Source organism: Xenopus tropicalis, chromosome 5, assembly GCF_000004195.4.
Source record: "Xenopus tropicalis strain Nigerian chromosome 5, UCB_Xtro_10.0, whole genome shotgun sequence".
In the NCBI taxonomy this organism is placed as follows: domain Eukaryota; kingdom Metazoa; phylum Chordata; class Amphibia; order Anura; family Pipidae; genus Xenopus; species Xenopus tropicalis.
In genome coordinates this window covers 5,530,238-5,556,876 of record NC_030681.2, presented here as the reverse complement: position 1 = coordinate 5,556,876, position 26,639 = coordinate 5,530,238, and the positions used below count along the sequence as shown (strand labels likewise).

Here is a 26,639-nt window from a genome sequence, read left to right as displayed (position 1 = left end):
GAACTTACTCCACCCCCAACCCTTAGGAATGTGTGATCTGAGCTTCCAACAGCTATAACTGCAGCAGGAAGCTACCAAGACCAAGCTAAAATGGCAGCTGCTATCAGAGGGAGCTTCTACGGCTGTTATTCAGGCAGGTAAAGCTTTTTGCTGATTAAATATAACGTTCTAGGTGGCACTAATGTGGCGATTCTATGCAGACTTGGTTTTGCACCTTTGGAATGAGGTGCAGGACAGAGGTTTCAACCCCTTCCTGAAACCCTATCAGCATAGTGGGCAAACCACAAAGAGTATGTTGTTCTTGTACACGTGCCCTGAATGCTTTCACACCAATACAGAAGACTAAAGGGCACAGACAGGCAGGAGTGGCTTCTTAGTGAGAAAACAAAGCTGCAGTCTGGCTGGAAGAAACCACCTACCAAGTGCCCCACTTTGCAATAAGAGTGAAGGGAACAGATTAGAGATTAGTTCTCTGTCTGACCAAGCACTTCCTGTACATAAATCTGCCCATCTCCCTGGTACTGGGTTACCCAACCTTAACCTTCAGGTCCCAACCGCTGTGCTGAATCAACTTCGGCAGAGGTGAGTCATTACCAGATCAGCAAATCTGCCGTCGGAGGTCTACAGGGGCCTCTAAGGGAAAATCCCTCATTTGTACATAAGATTTAATAGAACAGACCCCAAAGCACAATGGTGATCAGTGCAGGGGATACTGAGAGGAACCTAGAACCCTCCTTTTGGGGGTTTCTTTGCTCCTGAATGTTGCCCAATAGTTGGTAACACTAATAATACTGCACAGAAAGCATAAGGCAGTAGTGAAATAAAACACTGACCGTGATGGTCAAGCCCCAGCTTAGTGTATAATCATTCCACTGATATTGTAGCCCATTCTGTAAATGCCCTATATGTACATTCCCTAAATGGGGCCCATATGCTATGGTAGTGACTTCAGACCAAGGGAGTAATGCTGGGTTGAGATAAAGACAATTTAAATAATGTCATCTTTAAATCCTGATCTAATAAGCATATTTGTACAGATATAGGACCTGTTATCCAGAATGCTCGGGACTAAGGGTATTCTGGATAAGGTATCTTTCCATAATTTGGATCTCCATACCTTAAGTCTACTAAAAAAAATCAAGAAAACATTAATTAAACCCAATAGGATTGTTTTGCCCCCAATAAGGGGTAATTATATCTTAGTTGGGATCAAGTACAGGTACTGTTTTATTATTACAGAGAAAAGGGAATCATTTAACCATGAAATAAACCCAATAGGGCTGTTCTGCCCCCAATAAGGGGTAATTATATCTTAGTTGGGATCAAGTACAGGTACTGTTTTATTATTACAGAGAAAAGGGAATCATTTAACCATTAAATAAACCCAATAGGGCTGTTCTGCCCCAATAAGGGGTAATTATATCTTAGTTGGGATCAAGTACAGGTACTGTTTTATTATTACAGAGAAAAGGGAATCATTTAACCATTAAATAAACCCAATAGGGCTGTTCTGCCCCAATAAGGGGTAATTATATCTTAGTTGGGATCAAGTACAGGTACTGTTTTATTATTACAGAGAAAAAGGAAATCAGTTTTAAAATTCTGAATTATTTGCTTATAATGGAGTCTATGGGAGATGGCCTTTCCGTAATTCGGAACTTTCTGGATAACAGGTTTCCGGATAAGGGAAACCTATATATTGCTCACGTCCCTACAAAATCTAAGGTCTTAGCTTGGGCACAGGAGAGCTGAAACTAAAACCCTCAGCATGAGGCGAAGTAGCTCTAAATACCTTCAGAAGGGTGCAGGATTTAATATGATTATATATTACATTTCGGGCTTCAATACAGGCCTCGTACTCACATGCAGAGCAGACGGATCTGGTAGAAATTCTGCATCTTCTCCAAATATAAAGTCAGGTGGCAGCTCGGGGTAGATTGCATTAAATATTATATCCCCTGTTGGAAAGAAAATCAAAGAACTGGGATTTAGTGACATGAAACAACAATATTTTTATTATTAAAGGACAAGTCAACCCAAAATATAAGGTTTTGCCTAATAAAACAAAAGTTTAAGCAACTTTACAATATACATTCAGTACAAATTTGTAATGTAGTTATTTGTATATATAATTGCTAATAAAAGCAGTGTTTGCCAGTCATTTTCTCTTCCCTGCGGGCTCTGACTGCTGAAACAGTGTAACACAGGGCAGCAGCCTGACAGACCTGACTCGCTGGGGGAGACTGACCCCTGAAACACTGTAACACAGGGCAGCAGCCTGACAGACCTGACTCGCTGGGGGAGACTGACCCCTGAAACAGTGTAACACAAGGCAGCAGCCTGACAGACCTGACTCGCTGGGGAGACTGACCCCTGAAACACTGTAACACAAGGCAGCAGCCTGACAGACCTGACTCGCTGGGGGAGACTGACCCCTGAAACACTGTAACACAAGGCAGCAGCCTGACAGACCTGACTCGCTGGGGGAGACTGACCCCTGAAACACTGTAACACAAGGCAGCAGCCTGACAGACCTGACTCGCTGGGGGAGACTGACCCCTGAAACACTGTAACACAAGGCAGCAGCCTGACAGACCTGACTCGCTGGGGGAGACCGACCCCTGAAACACTGTAACACAAGGCAGCAGCCTGACAGACCTGACTCGCTGGGGGAGACTGACCCCTGAAACACTGTAACACAAGGCAGCAGCCTGACAGACCTGACTCGCTGGGGGAGACTGACCCCTGAAACAGTGTAACACAAGGCAGCAGCCTGACAGACCTGACTCGCTGGGGGAGACTGACCCCTGAAACAGTGTAACACAAGGCAGCAGCCTGACAGACCTGACTCGCTGGGGGAGACCGACCCCTGAAACAGTGTAACACAAGGCAGCAGCCTGACAGACCTGACTCGCTGGGGGAGACTGACCCCTGAAACAGTGTAACACAAGGCAGCAGCCTGACAGACCTGACTCGCTGGAGGAGACTGACCCCTGAAACAGTGTAACACAAGGCAGCAGCCTGACAGACCTGACTCGCTGGGGGAGACTGACCCCTGAAACAGTGTAACACAAGGCAGCAGCCTGACAGACCTGACTCGCTGGGGGAGACTGACCCCTGAAACAGTGTAACACAAGGCAGCAGCCTGACAGACCTGACTCGCTGGGGGAGACTGACCCCTGAAACAGTGTAACACAAGGCAGCAGCCTGACAGACCTGACTCGCTGGGGGAGACTGACCCCTGAAACAGTGTAACACAAGGCAGCAGCCTGACAGACCTGACTCGCTGGGGAGACTGACCCCTGAAACACTGTAACACAGGGCAGCAGCCTGACAGACCTGACTCGCTGGGGGAGACTGACCCCTGAAACAGTGTAACACAGGGCAGCAGCCTGACAGACCTGACTCGCTGGGGGAGACTGACCCCTGAAACAGTGTAACACAAGGCAGCAGCCTGACAGACCTGACTCGCTGGGGGAGACTGACCCCTGAAACACTGTAACACAAGGCAGCAGCCTGACAGACCTGACTCGCTGGGGGAGACTGACCCCTGAAACAGTGTAACACAAGGCAGCAGCCTGACAGACCTGACTCGCTGGGGGAGACTGACCCCTGAAACAGTGTAACACAAGGCAGCAGCCTGACAGACCTGACTCGCTGGGGGAGACTGACCCCTGAAACAGTGTAACACAAGGCAGCAGCCTGACAGACCTGACTCGCTGGGGGAGACTGACCCCTGAAACAGTGTAACACAAGGCAGCAGCCTGACAGACCTGACTCGCTGGGGGAGACTGACCCCTGAAACAGTGTAACACAAGGCAGCAGCCTGACAGACCTGACTCGCTGGGGGAGACTGACCCCCTGAAACAGTGTAACACAAGGCAGCAGCCTGACAGACCTGACTCGCTGGGGGAGACTGACCCCTGAAACAGTGTTACACAAGGCAGCAGCCTGACAGACCTGACTCGCTGGGGGAGACTGACCCCTGAAACAGTGTTACACAAGGCAGCAGCCTGACAGACCTGACTCGCTGGGGGAGACTGACCCCTGAAACAGTGTTACACAAGGCAGCAGCCTGACAGACCTGACTCGCTGGGGGAGACCGACCCCTGAAACAGTGTAACAAAAGGCAGCAGACTGACAGACCTGACTCGCTGGGGGAGACTGACCCCTGAAACAGTGTTACACAAGGCAGCAGCCTGACAGACCTGACTCGCTGGGGGAGACCGACCCCTGAAACAGTGTAACACAAGGCAGCAGCCTGACAGACCTGACTCGCTGGGGGAGACCGACCCCTGAAACAGTGTAACAAAAGGCAGCAGACTGACAGACCTGACTCGCTGGGGGAGACCGACCCCTGAAACAGTGTAACAAAAGGCAGCAGCCTGACAGACCTGACTCGCTGGGGGAGACCGACCCCTGAAACAGTGTAACAAAAGGCAGCAGACTGACAGACCTGACTCGCTGGGGGAGACCGACCCCTGAAACAGTGTAACAAAAGGCAGCAGACTGACAGACCTCACTCGCCGGAGGAGACCGACCCATGAAACAATGTAACACAGGGCAGCAGAGTGACAGACCTGACTCGCTGGAGGAGGTCGACTTTTGCAACATTGTTTAAAAAGTAACAAACAGGAGTTCAGCGAAGGAGGACAGACCCCCCCCCCCCCCCAAAGGTCTCCCTTGGACCAGGCCAGAACCATCCAGGGGCACCGAAGATAGGAATCAGGAGAGGGTTATTTAAGGCAGACATTGATAGGGGGTATTAAATACACCCCCTCAGTGTTATTTGGGCCAGCCAGAAACCCAAGGTTCAGGTGTGTTTGGGGAAAGGGACCAAGCTGCATGTGTGAGGATAAGCAGGGGGCATCATAATTTAGCCCGGGCACCTTGCCATGGGCGATACCACCTTGCTGCCCCAACCCTTCAGTAGCACCATGGCTCCTCCCCTTCAGTGATAAGAGATAAAAAGAGAAGGGCAACAATGGGCTGAATGAGTGTCGACTAGAAAGGACAGATTAGGGTTGGGTGCAGATGAGAAATTTCTTGGGATTTCCTAACTTCACTCCTTCTGAACAGGACCCAACCTGGCCTGAGGTTGAGATGGGCTTTTTAGCCCACACCAATGGCACCCTTGGATGACATTAGAGGGGCAGGTACCCCTACTCAGTTGCTAGAGAGGGCTGAGGGTGCTGTGAGTGAGGCCCCAACATGCCCTTGTACATACCATTCCTTACTGAACATAGTGCTAGTGTTGCATGGTCCAGCTTGAAACCAGTGGGTCAGAAAGGTTCCGCCTATGGACATCCCCCATTGCTATACTCCCAATGAAGGCCCTGCACCCCTGTAGCCAATGAGAAAAGGCAGAACAGAGCAGCAACTTTCTGCCCCTGGTGCTGGTCATGGAAAGTAGGAGCACAAGAATCTGGTCTGGGCTTTCAGTGTTCAGTACCAGGGACCCTGTTGTCCTGCTCTGCCTTATCTAGTATGAAGGAGTGGGGTGTCCTTGGGAGTATGAGGGGGTCTCTATATGGGTGCTATGATGCAGAAGTGGCATAACAGGGAGATTCATTTGAGAAGACCCCCCTGTCTGCCTAGCTCTAGTGCTGCTGCAACAGAAATGGGTACATATATATGTGGGCACATAAACCCACATATTAAATGTTTTATTACAATATTTACAAAGGTTAAAGCAGTTTAGCAGAAACCAACTACATTCCAGACCCATAAAGATAAATGCAAGGCTGATTTCTGCTACAGTGCTTCAACCAACAGTCTTTATATTGCTTTATATGTTACTCCGTGTAGATTGCAGGCTCTTTGGGGCAGGGCTCTCTTCCCCTCTTGTTTTGGTTATTGGTTGCTTTATATGTTACTCCTTGTAGAGTGTAAGCTCTTTGGGGCAGGGCTCTCTTCCCCTCTTGTATCGGTTACTGATTGCTTTATATGTTACTCCTTGTAGAGTGTAAGCTCTTTTGGGCAGGGCTCTCTTCCCCTCCTGTATCGGTTATTGATTGCTTTATATGTTACTCCTTGTAGAGTGTAAGCTCTTTGGGGCAGGGCTCCCTTCACCTCCTGTATCGGTTATTGATTGCTTTATATGTTACTCCTTGTAGATTGTAAGCTCTTTTGGGCAGGGCTCTCTTCCCCTCCTGTATCGGTTACTGATTGCTTTATATGTTACTCCTTGTAGATTGTAAGCTCTTTTGGGCAGGGCTCTCTTCCCCTCTTGTATCGGTTACTGATTGCTGTATATGTTACTCCTTGTAGAGTGTAAGCTCTTTGGGGCAGGGCTCCCTTCCCCTCCTGTATCGGTTACTGATTGCTTTATATGTTACTCCTTGTAGAGTGTAAGCTCTTTTGGGCAGGGCTCTCTTCCCCTCTTGTATCGGTTATTGGTTGCTTTATATGTTACTCCTTGTAGAGTGTAAGCTCTTTTTGGCAGGGCTCTCTTCCCCTCCTGTATCGGTTACTGATTGCTTTATATGTTACTCCTTGTAGAGTGTAAGCTCTTTTGGGCAGGGCTCTCTTCCCCTCTTGTATCGGTTACTGATTGCTTTATATGTTACTCCTTGTAGAGTGTAAGCTCTTTTGGACAGGGCTCCCTTCCCCTCCTGTATCGGTTACTGATTGCTTTATATGTTACTCCTTGTAGAGTGTAAGCTCTTTTGGGCAGGGCTCCCTTCCCCTTCTGTATCGGTTATTGATTGCTTTATATGTTACTCTGTATGTCCAATGTATGAAACCAACCTATTGTACAGCGCTGCGGGATATGTTGGTGCTTTATAAATAAATATTAATAATAATAACAGTGCAAGGGACGCACAATGCCTTCAATAGCAATTACATTTACAAAAAATGAAAAACTTTCAAACAACTAAATAAATATTGAGAAGTTGCTGACATTTTTTTACATTTGTTTGGTTTTACATCCCCTTTAATTCCAACGGCCGAGTGCAAATGTTGCTATTTTGGCCCTTTGGCAGGGCAGCAGGGGAGCAAAGGGCTTCCTGTGGCAGCTGAAGAGCTGAAGTTTGTGGCCCCACAGATATGCTTGCCTAGGAAATAAGCTATCCTCTCGCCATCCACCGCAGAATACCTTGTGGGCACATGAAATACAGCTGGTGTCAGAAATTCTGCTTTGTCAAAGCGGCCCATTGAGCGAACGTTGCTGCAGAGGAAACCGCACAGGAACCTGTAGCTTCGCGCTGCGTTTCGGCTGCTTCACATGTCCAAATATAGACACATCGCCGCTGCCACTGTTTGACTAATGTCTCCATAGATGTAGAGTAAATAAGCTGGTATGGGGCGGCCTGTGCTCAGCAGCCCCTTCACCTTAGTTTGTTATTCTGACCCAACGCTCTTGCTTTGTGTGCAGAAAGGTAATGCCTATATAATGAAACCGCCTTTAATAAGATCTGCCGGGCTGTTTCAATTCTCTGCACTGCTGGTTCTTACTCCTGAACAATGTAGCAGAAGCCAGCTCGTTTACACACCTGGAGAAGAAATAGCTTCTGCAACACTTTAACAGTAATTACATCTGCAAATACCTTTACAGGAGAAAGAAAGGTATATATACCCCCCCAGCAGCCGATCAGCAGAACAATGGGAAGGGAGCCAGATAGCAGCTCCCAGTAGGTATCAGAATAGCACTCAATAGTAAGAAATCCAAGTCCGGCTTGGGACTCCTCCAGTTACATGGGAGTAGGAGAAACAATAGGTTAGCTGAAAGCAGTTCTAATGTGTAGCGCTGGCTGAAAGCTCAGACTCAGGCACACTTTACTGCTGCGCTGCAAGTTGGAGTGATATCCCCCCCCCCTCCCCCCAGCAGCCGATCAGCAGAACAATGGGAAGGGAGCAAGATAGCAGCTCCCAGTAGGTATCAGAATAGCACTCAATAGTAAGAAATCCAAGTCCGGCTTGGGACTCCTCCAGTTACATGGGAGTAGGAGAAACAATAGGTTAGCTGAAAGCAGTTCTAATGTGTAGCGCTGGCTCCTCCTGAAAGCTCAGACTCAGGCACACTTTACTGCTGCGCTGCAAGTTGGAGTGATATCCCCCCCCCCTCACCCCCAGCAGTCGATCAGCAGAACATTGGGAAGGGAGCAAGATAGCAGCTCCCAGTAGGTATCAGAATAGCACTCAATAGTAAGAAATCCAAGTCCGGCTTGGGACTCCTCCAGTTACATGGGAGTAGGAGAAACAATAGGTTAGCTGAAAGCAGTTCTAATGTGTAGCGCTGGCTCCTCCTGAAAGCTCAGACTCAGGCACACTTTACTGCTGCGCTGCAAGTTGGAGTGATATCCCCCCCCCCCTCACCCCCAGCAGTCGATCAGCAGAACATTGGGAAGGGAGCAAGATAGCAGCTCCCAGTAGGTATCAGAATAGCACTCAATAGTAAGAAATCCAAGTCTGGCTTGGGACTCCTCCAGTTACATGGGAGTAGGAGAAACAATAGGTTAGCTGAAAGCAGTTCTAATGTGTAGCGCTGGCTGAAAGCTCAGACTCAGGCACAATGCACTGAGATGGCGCCTACACACCAATATTACAGCTACAAATATATTTCTTTCTTTTTCATCTTCCATTATGTCTTTAAAACCGCAACCTGGTTGCTTGGGCAATTATATTGCTACTTGGACATACAGTAAGTCCAATGGCCAAAGCTCAAGTTATATCACAGTAACTGAAATATGGGTACAAGTTAATGAGTCCATCCTTGCTGTGGATTCTGGTTTATTTTAAAAGCTCCAAAATACAACCCTACTGACCTTCAGGCTGGGACCCCTAATCGGGAGCCTGCGTCACATTTTGGAACCCACGGCTGTTATTAAATTGTTCCACTGTTGTCCAGATTGCAATGAAAGCAATAGGGCAGGTATTGACCAATCAATAACAATTAAAGAGACAATATACACCTCTTATCAACATGTGCTTAATGAGCAGGGCTTGTGCTTAACATACTTTTTGCCTGTCGTTTTAGTTAGAAAATATTTGTGGTTTCTGTTATTTCAGGCACCAAACAGGAATATGAAGCCAGTTTCACTTTAGCACATCCTGTCACTTCCTGATTCCACAGAGCATCAAAAGAACTGAAAAAAACTAATGAGAGAGAGGCCCCCGATAATGAGCTGCTCAGTGGCTGCTGCTTAAATAAGGGCGGGGTTTGTTCAAAGGTAGATAGGGAGCTCTGAACAAATTGCCTGTATATAAAGGAAGGGAGGGGAAGAATCCAGTGAAAAAAGCCAAATTTTCATGCTTTATAATGTCTATGAAATAGGAAAATGTACATATTTTTTAATTGAAACGGGCAGAATATAGTTTCAACAGAAGTCCTATATATTGTGATAATTTTTAGAAAAGGATTTAGGTGTACTGTCCCTTTAAATAAGCTTCTAGACATAAGACAGGCCTTCATTCAACAATTGCTACACAAAGATCTAGCAATTTATTTTGTTTATATAAAGAAAGAAAATAAAACTCTAAAGAAATTTTCAATATAGGGATTCTGTTGTGCATTTTATGGGGTACTTTATATTTCTAAATGACACTGTTACACAGCAAATAATTCCATCTGCTATTTAACCTTTTATTCTTGAACCAACAAATGTATTTGTAGATGTAATATTGGTGTGTAGGCGCCATCTCAGTGTCTTGTGCCCGAGTCTGAGCTTTCAGCCAGCGCTACTCATTAGAACTGCTTTCAGCTAACCTATTGTTTCTCCTACTCCCATGTAACTGGAGGAGTCCCAAGCCGGACTTGGGTTTCTTACTATTGAGTGCTATTCTGATACCTACTGGGAGCTGCTATCTTGCTCCCTTCCCAGTGTTCTGCTGATCGGCTGCTGGGGGTGAGGGGGGGGGATATCACTCCAACTTGCAGCGCAGCAGTAAAGTGTGCCTGAGTCTGAGCTTTCAGCCAGCGCTACCCATTAGAACTGCTTTCAGCTAACCTATTGTTTCTCCTACTCCCATGTAACTGGAGGAGTCCCAAGCCGGACTTGGGTTTCTTACTATTGAGTGCTATTCTGATACCTACTGGGAGCTGCTATCTTGCTCCCTTCCCAGTGTTCTGCTGGTCGGCTGCTGGGGGTGAGGGGGGGGGGATATCACTCCAACTTGTAGCGCAGCAGTAAAGTGTGCCTGAGTCTGAGCTTTCAGCCAGCGCTACACATTAGAACTGCTTTCAGCTAACCTATTGTTTCTCCTACTCCCATGTAACAGGAGGAGTCCCAAGCCGGACTTGGATTTCTTACTATTGAGTGCTATTCTGATACCTACTGGGAGCTGCTATCTTGCTCCCTTCCCATTGTTCTGCTGATTGGCTGCTGGGGGTGAGGGGGGGGGATATCACTCCAACTTGTAGCGCAGCAGTAAAGTGTGCCTGAGTCTGAGCTTTCAGCCAGTGCTACACATTAGAACTGCTTTCAGCTAACCTATTGTTTCTCCTACTCCCATGTAACTGGAGGAATTCCAAGCCGGACTTGGATTTCTTACTATTGAGTGCTATTCTGATACCTACTGGGAGCTGCTATCTTACTCCCTTCCCATTGTTCTGCTGATCGGCTGCTGGGGGTGAGGGGGGATATCACTCCAACTTGCAGCGCAGCAGTAAAGTGTGCCTGAGTCTGAGCTTTCAGGAGGAGCATACGCTACACATTAGAACTGCTTTCAGCTAACCTATTGTTTCTCCTACTCCCATGTAACTGGAGGAGTCCCAAGCCGGACTTGGATTTCTTACTATTGAGTGCTATTCTGATACCTACTGGGAGCTGCTATCTTGCTCCCTTCCCATTGTTCTGCTGATCGGCTGCTGGGGGTGAGGGGGGATATCACTCCAACTTGCAGCGCAGCAGTAAAGTGTGCCTGAGTCTGAGCTTTCAGGAGGAGCCAACGCTACACATTAGAACTGCTTTCAGCCAACCTATTGTTTCTCCTACTCCCATGTAACTGGAGGAGTCCCAAGCCGGACTTGGATTTCTTACTATTGAGTGCTATTCTGATACCTACTGGGAGCTGCTATCTTGCACCAGTTTTGAAAAGGCCTGAATGAATCAGGAATCATTCCCAGAGTGCATCAGTTCTATAAGGACTTCAATGAATGAACAATGAGCAAGGAAACCTGGGCAAATGCAGGACTGCAGCTCTACATCCAAGATACTGAATAAGCCACTGTCCAACTAAATGTCCCAGCATCCTGAGCAAGCCAACAGTGGCATTTGTCTTCTAACAGGGCCAAGACCAGGACCATAATTTCACAGCCCAGCCCTGGATGCAGAGAAACAAGAATGGAACAAGCTGGGAAGATAGACAGGGGTAGAAATTCTTAAGAAAGTAGAAAGAGGAGCTTACACTTCAGCGTCTCCCCGGCATAAGGAATATGAAGTTTAAAGCGATCACAGCTGGGCCCCGGGGTGAGGGATGTACATCTGGAACCAAACAGAAATATTAATGTAATGTAGGAAAGCAGCATAATGTATGAATGGACTCAAATCTGCCCCCCAGCCCTTCGCCTGCTGAATAACAGGGGGGAACCCCACTCTCTGCATCCAGCTATAGGGGAAGCTTTGTATCATAGCAATGTAACCCCTTAACCCACACAGAGGGGGCGATCTCTACTTACCCCGACTTCAGGTCTGTAATCCTCAGGCAGCTTGTGGAGTCCAAACCCACTTTTCCATTTCTGACGACACTGGAGATAAACGGGGAGAGCGCCGGGGAGATCCGGTTCAGCGTCACTTCTGGAGACATCGCGCCCCTGTGTGTCCTGAGCCTGAAGCTGACACGGCCTGTATCTGAGCCCAAAGAAATATCAGTTGTGTTGGATTTGCCCCAGTATATATATTCTGCCCAATGCTGCGGGGCCACAGTGCAGTGTAGCAATCACTTGAAGGGCCACATCTGTCCTGCAGCTTTTAGAAGCCACATATAAACTCCCAACATGCTCCATATCAAGATCAAAGAGCTCCTGGCAGCCAAAGGGTTAAATATAATAAAGACCAATAAAAACAATGACAATAACAGCAGAATGTAACTGGCTTTGTGCTCCTACAGTGCAGCTAGAACAACAGCTATAAATTCAAGGCCACATGGGGGATTATTATTTCCTTGTTACCCTAGCGACAAGGCAGTGGTCTATAAACCATAAGTTTTGTGGTTTCTGAGGTCAGTGACCCCCCTAGAGCTTGACTGCATTTTACATTGAAAGTTAGAAACAGGCAGAATACAAAGCAACTAATTATAATACACCAAAAGTTCATTTTAAAGGCAAGTGCTGGGACCCATAGCAACCAATCGGTAGGCAGAATTTACTGGTCACCTGCTTCAAAGCAAAAAAATATTATTGGTTGCTATGGGATACTGCTCCTTGGCAAACTTAGTGCCTTTTTATTACAAATGGGATATGAAGAGCATCACGGATCAAAGGGAACCTATAAACGTGCCACTGCCGTGGTAATCTATGATCAGTGGAGCTTAAAGGGAGTGTTTTGTCAATATAAACAGCATTTACCTGTTCCTGAGAACAATGACTCCTATTGTGCACAACAGTGTTAATGTAGGGAAAACGTTATTGGCACTTATTTGTCCTTGTGTGGGGGCGGGGCTTTATTTTATAGTATTCATGTCACTATTTATGTTTCCTTTTTGGCGAACAACAGAAGCACCTTCTTGCTTTATGGCAGGGAGTCTTTCTTTTCCCTTGTGTTGGAGTCTCTAAGCCGCAAAGCAGTTCTAGGTACCCTGAATCTGAATGGCAGTATTTCCTGAGTACAATAAATGGTATAGGCACACACTGTATAACATGTTACGTGCACTTTGCAATTTGTTGTGTGTTCTTGTATCATGAGTTAAGGAACCAGTGTCCCTTCCCATTTGAACTTCAACACTCTGCGACCCCCCATAACTGCCCTGGGAGCTGTAGAGCAGCAAACAAGCCTAACAGCACAGATGCCATTGATTGGCTGAATTATCAGATATGGGGGTAGAAACAATAGGAACCTCCACCTGCCGATTCAACCCTGAAGTAGACTTTGCTTGGGCGCCATCAAAATCTTTTAACCTGGCCGATCAACAAGTTGACCGATATCTGCAGCCATTGGCGACATTGGTCGCCTCGTCCAGCAGCCATACACGCACTGAACATTGTATGATATTATTGGTGCGTGTATGGCCGCTTAGAGTGGCCAGATTGCCGTCTTTCCCTAATGCTCATTCATACACTCTTTACAGACACAGAGTGTGCCATTAGAGCTTCTGCAAAGGTGCCACCCCAGAAGCCCAAAAATCTTTTTTTTTTTTTTAAATAAAATTTGTCCTTTTGGCACAGCACCCAGAGGTCACCATGTCCCACCCACAGACCAAAGATAAGCTAACCCATGTGTGGGCTCCCAGTTATGGTCCAGGTAATTTTCCTACCAAATTGTTTAGCCAATTGGATACCAATACCCTTGGGGGCCCTACAATGGGAGTCACTTTGGTACAATTGGTGCTTGTAACTATTTCAAGCTCAGAACCTCCTCCCATTGGTTAATTTTAGGGCATAATCCTTCAATTTCAGGCTGAATGTGAATTTTAAACTCATTTAAACATACGACCGATATCTCAACGTTCGTCGGAAGACTAAATATTGAACGTGTATGGGCAGTTTAATTCCCAAGGGGAAATTTAGTAAACTTCCCTAATGCATTTGCGTTAAGGCAGGGGTCCTCAAACTTTTTAAATAAGGGGCCAGTTCACAGTCCCTCGGACTGTTGGGGGGGCCAGACTATAGTTAGTTCTCAAACTACAGCCCCCGCTGCATCCTCAACCCTGGCTACTACCTGTCTGCCTCAGGGGGTCGGGTAAATGACCTTGGGGGGCCGTAGTTTGAGGACCCCTACGTTAAGGGGTGCCACCTATGTCTGGGGAAATGGCTGTGCTTTAAGGGGCACCCTGGTGGCTAGTGTGCCTATATGGCATTCAGGCTAGGTGGCATGACGAGGGTGCCTACATCCTACCTTCCTGCCCAACCTAATGGCCGGCTTCATGTTGGGCCTATTCCAGGGCACACTAAGGGGGGTATTTATTGAGATTAGAGACAAACATCCCCCGTGATGTTGCCCATAGCACCAATCAGCAATTAGACTTTAACGGTCACCTACAAGAAAACAAAGATCTGATTGGTTGCTACAGGCAACATACCCGGCGATGTTTGTCTCTAGCCTATAGGATAAACCCATTTAAATGGAATTTTTTTTTTTTTTGCAGTTTGTTTGGAATTCACTCCCAGAATGCCTTTTGTTTATTTTTATCTCCAATATTAATAGATACACCCTTGGAGTTAAGGTATAGGCACCACAGTGGCACTGGATATGAGGCAAGGGAGGAATACAGGCCCACACATGTACAACTTGCCCAGTAATAACAAATAATAACATGAAATGTTCCCTTTTATTTCACATTCCCATTGAGAATGACAAGAGAATTGCCCCTAATGGCATGGGGTTCCCAGACATTCCCTTACACTGAAACCTTGGATTCTGCACGGGAAATCAAACAACTATTTCTCTGGATTAATAAATTACTCCCAAACTGCTACTGTACTACAATCCCAGAGGCAGCCTGGCATGCCGGGAAATGTAGTGCAGAGAGACTTCCGGCGCCAGGGGAAGTGCGACCCCGTCCTGTTGCCGAACTGCCCCACTGGCAGAGCCCAGTACAATGCGGGACAGTGAGGATCCAGCCCCAGCGCTACAGAACACTTACCCGCCCGAATCAAATGCTCAGCGCAGGCAGGAAGCAAGCCGGGGTCCTCCCGCTGAGCCCACAGCTGCCCCACACAATGCCTGCATATAGCGCAGGGGTTACCTGACACTAGCACCCCAACCCCTCAGTGCTACACAGCAGTAACTGCAGCCACGTCGTTAGAACAAAGTACTGATTGTTTTAAAAGCTTCACATCTGACTGTATCACGTAATAAGTACATGCTATCTGACAGGGCAGAAAGGGTAACCCTGCCCCTGTAACTATGGCGACAGCTGCGGCTGAGAAATGGGAGACTTCCGTGTTTCACTCTGGAACGCAAAGCAAAGAGTCAAAAAAGGACTGATGTGATTGGTGAGAGGTGGATCAGCTGTCCGCAATATCAGCGTTAATCGTCCAATCAGTGGAGAATATGAGTGGGGGTGGAGTGTGTGCCCCGCCCCCATCCTGCTCATCCAATCTGCTGGGAGCTGGAGGCGGCTGAGGGCCAGTGACATGTCTCAGAGTTGGCCGTCTGTTAGTCGGGTAGGGAAATCTATAACTCGCTGCACTTATTTAACACTCATGCAAAGGCAATTACCCATCAGCCCCTCTAACACTCACGCAAAGGCAATTACCCATCAGCCCCTCTAACACTCACGCAAAGGCAATTACCCATCAGCCCCACTAACACTCACGCAAAGGCAATTACCCATCAGCCCCACTAACACTCACGCAAAGGCAATTACCCATCAACCCCACTAACACTCATGCAAAGACAATTACCCATCAGCCCCTCTAACACTCATGCAAAGGCAATTACCCATCAGCCCCACTAACACTCATGCAAAGACAATTACCCATCAGCCCCACTAACACTCATGCAAAGGCAATTACCCATCAACCCCACTAACACTCATGCAAAGACAATTACCCATCAGCCCCACTAACACTCATGCAAAGGCAATTACCCATCAGCCCCACTAACACTTATGCAAAGACAATTACCCATCAGCCCCACTAACACTCATGCAAAGGCAATTACCCATCAGCCCCACTAACACTCATGCAAAGGCAATTACCCATCAGCCCCACTAACCTTCATGCAAAGGCAATTACCCATCAGCCCCACTAACCTTCATGCAAAGGCAATTACCCATCAGCCCCACTAACCTTCATGCAAAGGCAATTACCCATCAGCCCCACTAACCTTCATGCAAAGGCAATTACCCATCAGCCCCACTAACACTCATGCAAAGGCAATTACCCATCAGCCCCCACTAACACTTATGCAAAGGCAATTACCCATCAGCCCCACTAACACTCATGCAAAGGCAATTACCCATCAGCCCCTCTAACACTCATGCAAAGGCAATTACCCATCAGCCCCCACTAACACTCATGCAAAGGCAATTACCCATCAGCCCCTCTAACACTCATGCAAAGGCAATTACCCATCAGCCCCACTAACACTCATGCAAAGACAATTACCCATCAGCCCCACTAACACTCATGCAAAGGCAATTACCCATCAGCCCCTCTAACACTCATGCAAAGGCAATTACCCATCAGCCCCCACTAACAGTCATGCAAAGGCAATTACCCATCAGCCCCACTAACACTCACACAAAGGCAATTACCCATTAGCCCCACTAACACTCATGCAAAGGCAATTACCCATCAGCCCCTCTAACACTCATGCAAAGGCAATTACCCATCAGCCCCCACTTACACTCATGCAAAGGCAATTACCCATCAGCCCCCACTAACACTCATGCAAAGGCAATTACCCATCAGCCCCACTAACACTCACGCAAAGGCAATTACCCATCAGCCCCGCTAACACTCACGCAAAGGCAATTACCCATCAGCCCCGCTAACACTCACGCAAAGGCAATTACCCATCAGCCCCCACTAACTCACGCAAAGGCAATTACCCATCAGCCCCGCTAACACTCACGCAAAGGCAATTACCCATCAGCCCCCACTAACTCACGCAAAGGCAATTACCCATCAGCCCCCACTAACTCACGCAAAGGCAATTACCCAACAGCCCCACTAACACTCACGCAAAGGCAATTACCCATCAGCCCCCACTAACTCACGCAAAGGCAATTACCCATCAGCCCCACTAACACTCATGCAAAGGCAATTACCCATCAACCCCACTAAAACTCATGCAAAGGCAATTACCCATCAGCCCCACTAACACTCATGCAAAGGAAATTACCCATCAGCCCCACTATCCTCATGCAAAGACAATTACCCATCAGCCCCACTAGCACTCATGAAAAAGCAATTACCCATCAGCCCCACTAACACTCATGCAAAGGCAATTACCCATCAGCCCCTCTAAGACTCATGCAAAGGCAATTACCCATCAGCCCCCACTAACACTCATGCAAAGGCAATTACCCATCAGCCCCACCAGCACTCATGCAAAGGCAATTACCCATCAGCCCCACTAACACTCACGCAAAGGCAATTACCCATCAGCCCCACTAACACTCACGGAAAGGCAATTACCCATCAGCCCCGCTAACACTCACGCAAAATACAAATTACCCATCAGCCCCGCTAACACTCACGCAAAATACAAATTACCCATCAGCCCCACTAACACTCACGCAAAGGCAATTACCCATCAGCCCCACTAACACTCACGCAAAGGCAATTACCCATCAGCCCCACTAACACTCACGGAAAGGCAATTACCCATCAGCCCCGCTAACACTCACGCAAAATACAAATTACCCATCAGCCCCGCTAACACTCACGCAAAATACAAATTACCCATCAGCCCCACTAACACTCACGCAAAGGCAATTACCCATCAGCCCCACTAACACTCACGGAAAGGCAATTACCCATCAGCCCCGCTAACACTCACGCAAAATACAAATTACCCATCAGCCCCGCTAACACTCACGCAAAATACAAATTACCCATCAGCCCCACTAACACTCATGCAAAATACAAATTACCCATCAGCCCCACTAACACTCATGCAAAATACAAATTACCCATCAGCAATTACCCGTATGGGCTGCTTATGCCCTCTGGAACTCAGTATGGTTTCTTTTCCCCTTATTGCCCCCCCAAAGACAAGGTTTCAAACCATTGCTAAATTAATTCCTACTGTGCCCTCTGGTTTTGCCAATTCATTTTGATTATTTTGCAATTATTTTATCTGCAATAGATTTCTCGCATTTACAAATATATTCTTATCTCTCTGTATAAGGAAAGTCCTAGCTCTGTGACATACGAGTGTTTGTGATTACCAAAATGGCAGCCGTCACAATACCCTTCCCTGTCTGAACAGACCGTAGCAACCAGATAGCAAAATTAAAATGTTATTGGCTCGTTTTGAATTATAGTGTTAATCACTGATTATGGTGCATCATATGAATGGTTTTAAAGGAGAACTAAATTAACTGAACTTATTTTCCCAGCCCAGAGCGTCAACAGCCCTATAACAGTGACCATTCAGTACTTTGAAGTGTTCCCCAGCAGCTTGGGCAGAGTCTTTTGTGTGTCAGTGGCACCGCACATGCCCAATGGGCTCTGATTATTCTGATGCAGAATGCACTGGTATCTATCATGCCATGTTTTATCAATCTAAAATATTACTAATCACACATCCATATTAAATCTGAGATAGACGGGTGGGCGGGGCATGAAGGTGTCCACGCCTACATTGCATGTCATTCTGAGGTACAAGATAGAAGCAGCAGGATCGGGGCCCCGTAAGGACAGGGGTTCTTTAGTCTGTAAGTGCTCTCGCTGTGGTGCTGCATGTCTGGACTAGCTTTTTGTTGAGTTTTAGTTCTCCTTTAAAATTAAGAGTGCTGAGATCAATAAAATGAAGTTCTTGCATCAGCATGTAGCCTGGCAGGGAGTCAGTAATGGAGTCAGTACTTTCTAGTAGGAAATTAGAACAAAGGTAATCCTTTAGGCTAATGCCACACGGGGCAAACAAGTAATCCTTTAGGCTAATGCCACACGGGGCAAACAAGTAATCCTTTAGGCTAATGCCACACCGGGCAAACAAGTAATCCTTTAGGCTAATGCCACACCGGGCAAACAAGTAATCCTTTAGGCTAATGCCACACCGGGCAAACAAGTAATCCTTTAGGCTAATGCCACACCGGGCAAACAAGTAATCCTTTAGGCTAATGCCACACGGGGCAAACAAGTAATCCTTTAGGCTAATGCCACACCGGGCAAACAAGTAATCCTTTAGGCTAATGCCACACGGGGCAAACAAGTAATCCTTTAGGCTAATGCCACACGGGGCAAACAAGTAATCCTTTAGGCTAATGCCACACCGGGCAAACAAGTAATCCTTTAGGCTAATGCCACACCGGGCAAACAAGTAATCCTTTAGGCTAATGCCACACGGGGCAAACAAGTAATCCTTTAGGCTAATGCCACAAGGGGCAAACAAGTAATCCTTTAGGCCAGTGCTGACCAACACATGTGGCCCGCGACCCCCCTCTGTGTGGCCCCCCACCTGTCTGGCTGCTTTGATGGCTTACTCTTGTGTAAGCATTAAATGGTATCAGTACTGAGATTAACTGCCCCCCTTGTTCACACCTTTTAATCTCTGCATTGTTCTACCCCTGCAGTGTTCCCACCTCAGGCTCAGGCTGTAATCACCCACATTGTTCCCCTGTTCACACCTCAGGAGCAGTAGAAACCCACAAATAATCCCTGCACACTACAAAAAGAACATATACTGAGGTGGTACTGCAATTAAAACGTTTTTTAATATATAGTTATTGTGCAGACTGTAGGAGCAGTGCCAGCATTGAGTCACTGTAGGCTGCCTGTGTGTGCCATACAGCATAGGGCAGGCAGAGTATGGCACACACAGGCAGGGTAGGGAAGGCAGAGTATAGCACACACAGGCAGGGTAGGGAAGGCAGAGTATGGCACACACAGGCAGGGTAGGGAAGGCAGAGTATGGCACACACAGGCAGGGTAGGGAAGGCAGAGTATAGCACACACAGGCAGGGTAGGGAAGGCAGAGTATGGCACACACAGGCAGGGTAGGGAACGCAGAGTATGGCACACACAGGCAGGGTAGGGAAGGCTGAGTATGGCACACACAGGCAGGGTAGGGAAGGCAGAGTATGGCACACACAGGCAGGGTAGGGAAGGCAGAGTATGGCACACACAGGCAGGGTAGGGAAGGCTGAGTATGGCACACACAGGCAGGGTAGGGAAGGCAGAGTATGGCACACACAGGCAGGGTAGGGAAGGCTGAGTATGGCACACACAGGCAGGGTAGGGAAGGCTGAGTATGGCACACACAGGCAGAGTATGGCACACACAGGCCAAGTATGGCACAAACCAGCCAAGTATGGCACACAGGCAGGGTAGGGAAGGCAGAGTATGGCACACACAGGCAGGGTAGGGAAGGCTGAGTATGGCACACACAGGCAGAGTATGGCACAAACCAGCCAAGAATGGCAAACACAGTGAAAGTATGGCACACACAGGCAGGGTAGGGAATGCTGAGTATGGCAAACACAGGCAGAGTATGGCACACACAGGCCAAGTATGGCACAAACCAGCCAAGTATGGCATACAGGCAGGGTAGGGAAGGCAGAGTATGGCACACACAGGCAGGGTAGGGAAGGCAGAGTATGGCACACACAGGCAGGGTAGGGAAGGCAGAGTATGGCACACACAGGCATGGTAGGGAAGGCAGAGTATGGCAAACACAGGCAGAGTATGGCACACACAGGCCAAGTATGGCACAAACCAGCCAAGTATGGCACACAGGCAGGGTAGGGAAGGCAGAGTATGGCACACACAGGCAGGGTAGGGAAGGCAGAGTATGGCACACACAGGCAGGGTAGGGAAGGCAGAGTATGGCACACACAGGCAGGGTAGGGAAGGCAGAGTATGGCACACACAGGCAGGGTAGGGAAGGCAGAGTATGGCACACACAGGCAGGGTAGGGAAGGCAGAGTATGGCACACACAGGCAGGGTAGGGAAGGCAGAGTATGGCACACACAGGCAGGGTAGGGAAGGCAGAGTATGGCACACACAGGCATGGTAGGGAAGGCAGAGTATGGCAAACACAGGCAGAGTATGGCACACACAGGCCAAGTATGGCACAAACCAGCCAAGTATGGCACACAGGCAGGGTAGGGAAGGCAGAGTATGGCACACACAGGCAGGGTAGGGAAGGCAGAGTATGGCACACACAGGCAGGGTAGGGAAGGCAGAGTATGGCACACACAGGCAGGGTAGGGAAGGCAGAGTATGGCACACACAGGCAGGGTAGGGAAGGCAGAGTATGGCACACACAGGCAGGGTAGGGAAGGCAGAGTATGGCACACACAGGCAGGGTAGGGAAGGCAGAGTATGGCACACACAGGCAGGGTAGGGAAGGCAGAGTATGGCACACACAGGCAGGGTAGGGAAGGCAGAGTATGGCACACACAGGCAGGGTAGGGAAGGCAGAGTATGGCACACACAGGCAGGGTAGGGAAGGCAGAGTATGGCACACACAGGCAGGGTAGGGAAGGCAGAGTATGGCACACACAGGCAGAGTATGGCACAAACCAGCCAAGAATGGCAAACACAGTGAAAGTATGGCACATGCAGGCAGGGTAGGGAAGGCAGAGTATGGCACACACAGGCAGGGTAGGGCAGGCAGAGTATGGCACACACAGGCCAAGTATGGCACAAACCAGCCAAGTATGGCACACAGGCAGGGTAGGGAAGGCAGAGTATGGCACACACAGGCAGGGTAGGGAAGGCAGAGTATGGCACACACAGGCAGGGTAGGGAAGCAGAGTATGGCACACACAGGCAGGGTAGGGCAGGCAAAGTATGGCAGGTTTTTGCTGTACTACAACCATTAATATGGGTATGGTCATGTGATAACATAAGTGTGGTTTCAAGTGGGTGCGGTTTCAAAAAGGGGAGTGGTCAAAACTGGCTTCCATTATCGGCCCTCCACCACGTAGGTCGGAAAAATTCCAGCCCTCGGTACAACAGAAGTTGGACAGCACTGCTTTAGGCTAATGCCACATGGGGCAAACAAGTAATCCTTTAGGCTAATGCCACACGGGGCAAACAAGTAATCCTTTAGGCTGATGCCACACGGGGCAGATGCAGTTTTGCACTAATTCTACTTAGCGTGCCTACACTCAGGCCGATGGAATGACTCTGGGTGCAGCTACAGCAATCAGATTTTGTTTTTTTTTTAAATATTCTTTGTTGATTTTTAACAAAGAAAGTTATAAAGTAGGAAGTGAAAGAGAATAGGAAAGAGAGAAAGATGATAGTAAACGGTAATAATCGGTGTTGGGCGTTTACATTTCTGAAAGAGTTTCATTATTAACAGTGCATGACTACACGAATGGGGTTTGTTAGGCATCCAGCGGGGCAGTATTAATGAATTGTGCTGTTCGTTAGTCCGCCAACCAACGGTTCCATACTTTATCGGACTTAGCAGGGCATCCTTGTGCCAGGTAGGTAAGTTTCTGCCGCGGAAGTGTATTGTCTACCAATTTTATCCAGAATCCCAGGGTGGGTGGTACTGTAGCTTTCCATGTCAGTAGGATGGCCTTTTTAGCGTAGTGCAGGAGTTGTTGCAGGCAGAGCCTGTCACTGGAGGGTAGGGTAAGGCCTTCAGTGTGTCCCAGTAGGCAGAATTCAGGTAACCGGATATTTGGAAATCCCAACGAAGATAAAGGTAAGTATGGTGGCCCAGAACTGCTGGATTTTAGGACAGTCCCAGAATACAAGAAAATAGTTGCCCTGGTCTAAATTACATTTCACACACACATCTGGATATCCTTGTTATATTTGTGCCAGCCTGTGGGGGGTTAGGTATAGACTCTGTTGAGGAATTTAATGTGAATATAGCAGTCTCTTATATTGATTTCAGGTATTTGTTCAAGAATATCTTCCCAGGTCTCGTTATCTAACTGGGAGAAATCCTGAGCCTATTTCAGCTTGATATGGTTTACAGAATCAAAGCTTCCCTGCAGTAGTATGGCTTAAAACCAACTGAGGGGCTTGGATAAATTGGGCCTATGAAGATAACGTTCAAGGGTACTTTCTGTAATATTGGGGGGTTCCCTAGGAAACTGTACCTGGAACGCATGTTGCAGTTGGAGGTATCTAAAAAGCATGTGATTTTGTCAAAGTCAAACTCCTCTTTAGTTGAGCATACTGCTTAATAGCTCCTGCTTCAACCACATCACTTAAGCGTTTTACCCCTGCAGCAGCCCAGAGGTTGGCATCTGGGAAAGCCCTAAATTGCATAAGGGTGTTATTGCCCCATAGTGGTGTCCATTTAGACCAGCTGGTTGCTTTTTGGTGGGCTGTTTTTACTGTTCTGGAGAAGACTTGGGTTACGGTTTTCATGGTTAGTGTTAAGGGGTTTATACTGTAGACGGCAACCCTCTATATAGCTGGTTGGCCAGAGCTTCAAACGAGGAAACTACCGCGGCTTCCAATACCGTGACTTAGTTATTGGGGTCTGGATTGAGCCACCACCTCAGCCTCATTGAGGCTTGCAACATTGGCATCTTAATTCTTGGCCGTGCCCCCGCCCAGATAAACTCTCTTACACAGGCATCAATATCACCAAAACATTTTTTGGTGGGCAGGATTGGCGCATTGTGGAACAAATAAAGACATATCGGTAGCCAGATCATCTTTAGGATATTAATGTGACCCACTAGGGAAAGTGGCAGACTGGCCCAGTGGTGTAGTTTTGTCCTAAGGGATTTAAGTGGGGTCAGGTCTAATTCTGTAAATTTCATTGGGTCTCTGTGTATTACTATACCTAGGCATGTGAAGGAGGTGACCCACTGTAGTTGAGGTCCATGTAATGGATCTCTGACAGTTTCACTGTCTTTGGGGAACACCAGGGACTTTACCCGGTTAACCCTGAGGCCTGATAGACCCCCAAATCTTGTAACCTTGATTAGGAGTTCTGTGAGGGACTGTTTGGGGTTAGCCAGATAAACTAGCATGTCATCTGCATAGAGCGAGATTTTTTCCTCAACCCTCTGCAGTCTGTGTATATCCGGGTTATTACGAATTTTAATGGCTAGGGGCTCTATGGCCAGTGCAAACAGAAAAGGTGACAATGGACACCCCTGCCTTGTGCCCCGCTTTAAGGGGAACTCAGGGGACAGTTCTGAATTGAACAATCAGATTTTTGGTGGATTTTCTTCTTGTGCTTATTCTCTGGCTGAGAATCTGCCCCATGTGGCATTAGCCTTATGACCTATGAATGCTTGAAACAAATGGAATCACCATAAACGTTCTTTAAATGATGATACAACCCAGTGATATGGGGGAACGCTGGGTCCCTGTTTGGCACGGGGAAATAGGGGGTGGGGGAAATAGGGGCAGGGGGAAATAGGGGGTGGGGGAAATAGGGGCAGGGGGAAATAGGGGCACGGGGAAATAGGGGGTGGGGGAAATAGGGGCAGGGGGAAATAAATGTTGAAAATGGACGACAAGCAATCCGGACTCAATGGGATCTGTTAAAACTTGAACTTTATTCCAACATGTTTAAAATAGGGGCACGGGGAAATAGGGGCACGGGGAAATAGGGGCACGGGGAAATAGGGGCACGGGGAAATAGGGGCAGGGGGAAATAGGGGCAGGGGGAAATAGGGGCACGGGGAAATAGGGGCAGGGGGAAATAGGGGGTGGGGGAAATAGGGGCTGGGGAAATAGGAGCACGGGGAAATAGGGGCAGGGGGAAATAGGGGCAGGGGGAAATAGGGGCTGGGGGAAATAGGAGCACGGGGAAATAGGGGCACGGGGAAATAGGGGCACGGGGAAATAGGGGCACGGGGAAATAGGGGCACGGGGAAATAGGGGCAGGGGGAAATAGGGGCAGGGGGAAATAGGAGCACGGGGAAATAGGGGCAGGGGGAAATAGGAGCACGGGGAAATAGGAGCACGGGGAAATAGGGGCACGGGGAAATAGGAGCACGGGGAAATAGGGGCAGGGGGAAATAGGGGCACGGGGAAATAGGGGCAGGGGGAAATAGGAGCACGGAGAAATAGGGGCAGGGGGAAATAGGGGCAGGGGGAAATAGGAGCACGGAGAAATAGGGGCAGGGGGAAATAGGGGCACGGGGAAATAGGAGCACGGAGAAATAGGGGCAGGGGGAAATAGGGGCACGGGGAAATAGGAGCACGGAGAAATAGGGGCAGGGGGAAATAGGGGCAGGGGGAAATAGGAGCACGGGGAAATAGGGGCACGGGGAAATAGGAGCACGGGGAAATAGGGGCAGGGGGAAATAGGGGCACGGGGAAATAGGAGCACGGGGAAATAGGAGCACGGAGAAATAGGGGCAGGGGGAAATAGGGGCACGGAGAAATAGGGGCAGGGGGAAATAGGGGCAGGGGGAAATAGGAGCACGGGGAAATAGGAGCACGGAGAAATAGGGGCAGGGGGAAATAGGGGCAGGGGGAAATAGGAGCACGGAGAAATAGGGGCAGGGGGAAATAGGGGCACGGGGAAATAGGAGCACGGAGAAATAGGGGCAGGGGGAAATAGGGGCACGGGGAAATAGGGGCACGGGAAATAGGGGCACGGGGAAATAGGAGCACGGGGAAATAGGGGCACGGGGAAATAGGGGCACGGGGAAATAGGGGCAGGGGGAAATAGGGGCAGGGGAAATAGGGGTGGGGGAAATAGGGGCTGGGGGAAATAGGAGCACGGGGAAATAGGGGCAGGGGGAAATAGGGGCAGGGGGAAAATAGGGGCTGGGGGAAATAGGAGCACGGGGAAATAGGGGCACGGGGAAATAGGGGCAACGGGGAAATAGGGGCACGGGGAAATAGGGGCACGGGGAAATAGGGGCAGGGGGAAATAGGGGCAGGGGGAAATAGGAGCACGGGGAAATAGGGGCAGGGGGAAATAGGAGCACGGGGAAATAGGGGCACGGGGAAATAGGAGCACGGGGAAATAGGGGCAGGGGGAAATAGGGGCACGGGGAAATAGGAGCACGGAGAAATAGGGGCAGGGGGAAATAGGGGCAGGGGGAAATAGGAGCACGGAGAAATAGGGGCAGGGGGAAATAGGGGCACGGGGAAATAGGAGCACGGGAGAAATAGGGGCAGGGGAAATAGGGGCAGGGGGAAATAGGAGCACGGGGAAATAGGGGCACGGGGAAATAGGAGCACGGGGAAATAGGGCAGGGGGAAATAGGGGCACGGGGAAATAGGAGCACGGGGAAATAGGGGCAGGGGGAAATAGGGGCACGGGGAAATAGGAGCACGGGGAAATAGGGGCACGGGGAAATAGGGGCAGGGGGGAAATAGGGGCACGGGGAAATAGGAGCACGGGGAAATAGGGGCAGGGGGAAATAGGGGCACGGGGAAATAGGAGCACGGGGAAATAGGAGCAGGGGGAAATAGGGGCACGGGGAAATAGGAGCACGGGGAAATAGGGGCAGGGGGAAATAGGGGCACGGGGAAATAGGAGCACGGGGAAATAGGGGCACGGGGAAATAGGGGCAGGGGGAAATAGGGGCACGGGGAAATAGGAGCACGGGGAAATAGGGGCACGGGGAAATAGGAGCAGGGGAAATAGGGGCACGGGGAAATAGGAGCACGGGGAAATAGGGGCAGGGGGAAATAGGGGCAGGGGGAAATAGGGGCACGGGGAAATAGGGGCACGGGGAAATAGGGGCAGGGGGAAATAGGGGCACGGGGAAATAGGGGCACGGGGAAATAGGGGCAGGGGAAATAGGGGCACGGGGAAATAGGAGCACGGGGAAATAGGGGCACGGGGAAATAGGGGCAGGGGGAAATAGGGGCACGGGGAAATAGGGGCACGGGGAATAGGGGCAGGGGGAAATAGGGGCACGGGGAAATAGGGGCACGGGGAAATAGGGGCAGGGGAAATAGGGGCACGGG

General features: G+C 48.8%; 2 protein-coding genes across 4 annotated transcripts in view; one reads left to right on the top strand and one right to left on the bottom strand.

Moving 5' to 3' along the window:
* Nucleotides 1-15,008, bottom strand: part of babam2 (BRISC and BRCA1 A complex member 2) — a 125,500-nt gene extending 110,492 nt beyond the window's left edge. The window contains exons 1-4 of one of the 2 annotated variants that reach the window (XM_018093838.2): nucleotides 14,743-15,008; nucleotides 11,621-11,792; nucleotides 11,350-11,426; nucleotides 1,864-1,958 (exon numbers count right to left, since the gene is read on the bottom strand). In XM_018093838.2, the coding sequence (XP_017949327.2) occupies nucleotides 1,864-1,958; nucleotides 11,350-11,426; nucleotides 11,621-11,748 (300 nt within the window). In that variant the 5' untranslated portion in view covers nucleotides 11,749-11,792; nucleotides 14,743-15,008. 2 annotated transcript variants of the gene reach the window in all.
* A 150-nt stretch (nucleotides 15,009-15,158) lies between these two features.
* The window catches only part of rbks (ribokinase), a 45,707-nt gene continuing 34,226 nt past the window's right edge, over nucleotides 15,159-26,639 (top strand). Inside the window, exon 1 of one of the 2 annotated variants that reach the window (XM_031901675.1) lies at nucleotides 15,159-15,265. In XM_031901675.1, coding sequence (XP_031757535.1) covers nucleotides 15,236-15,265 — 30 coding nt within the window. In that variant the 5' untranslated portion in view covers nucleotides 15,159-15,235. 2 annotated transcript variants of the gene reach the window in all.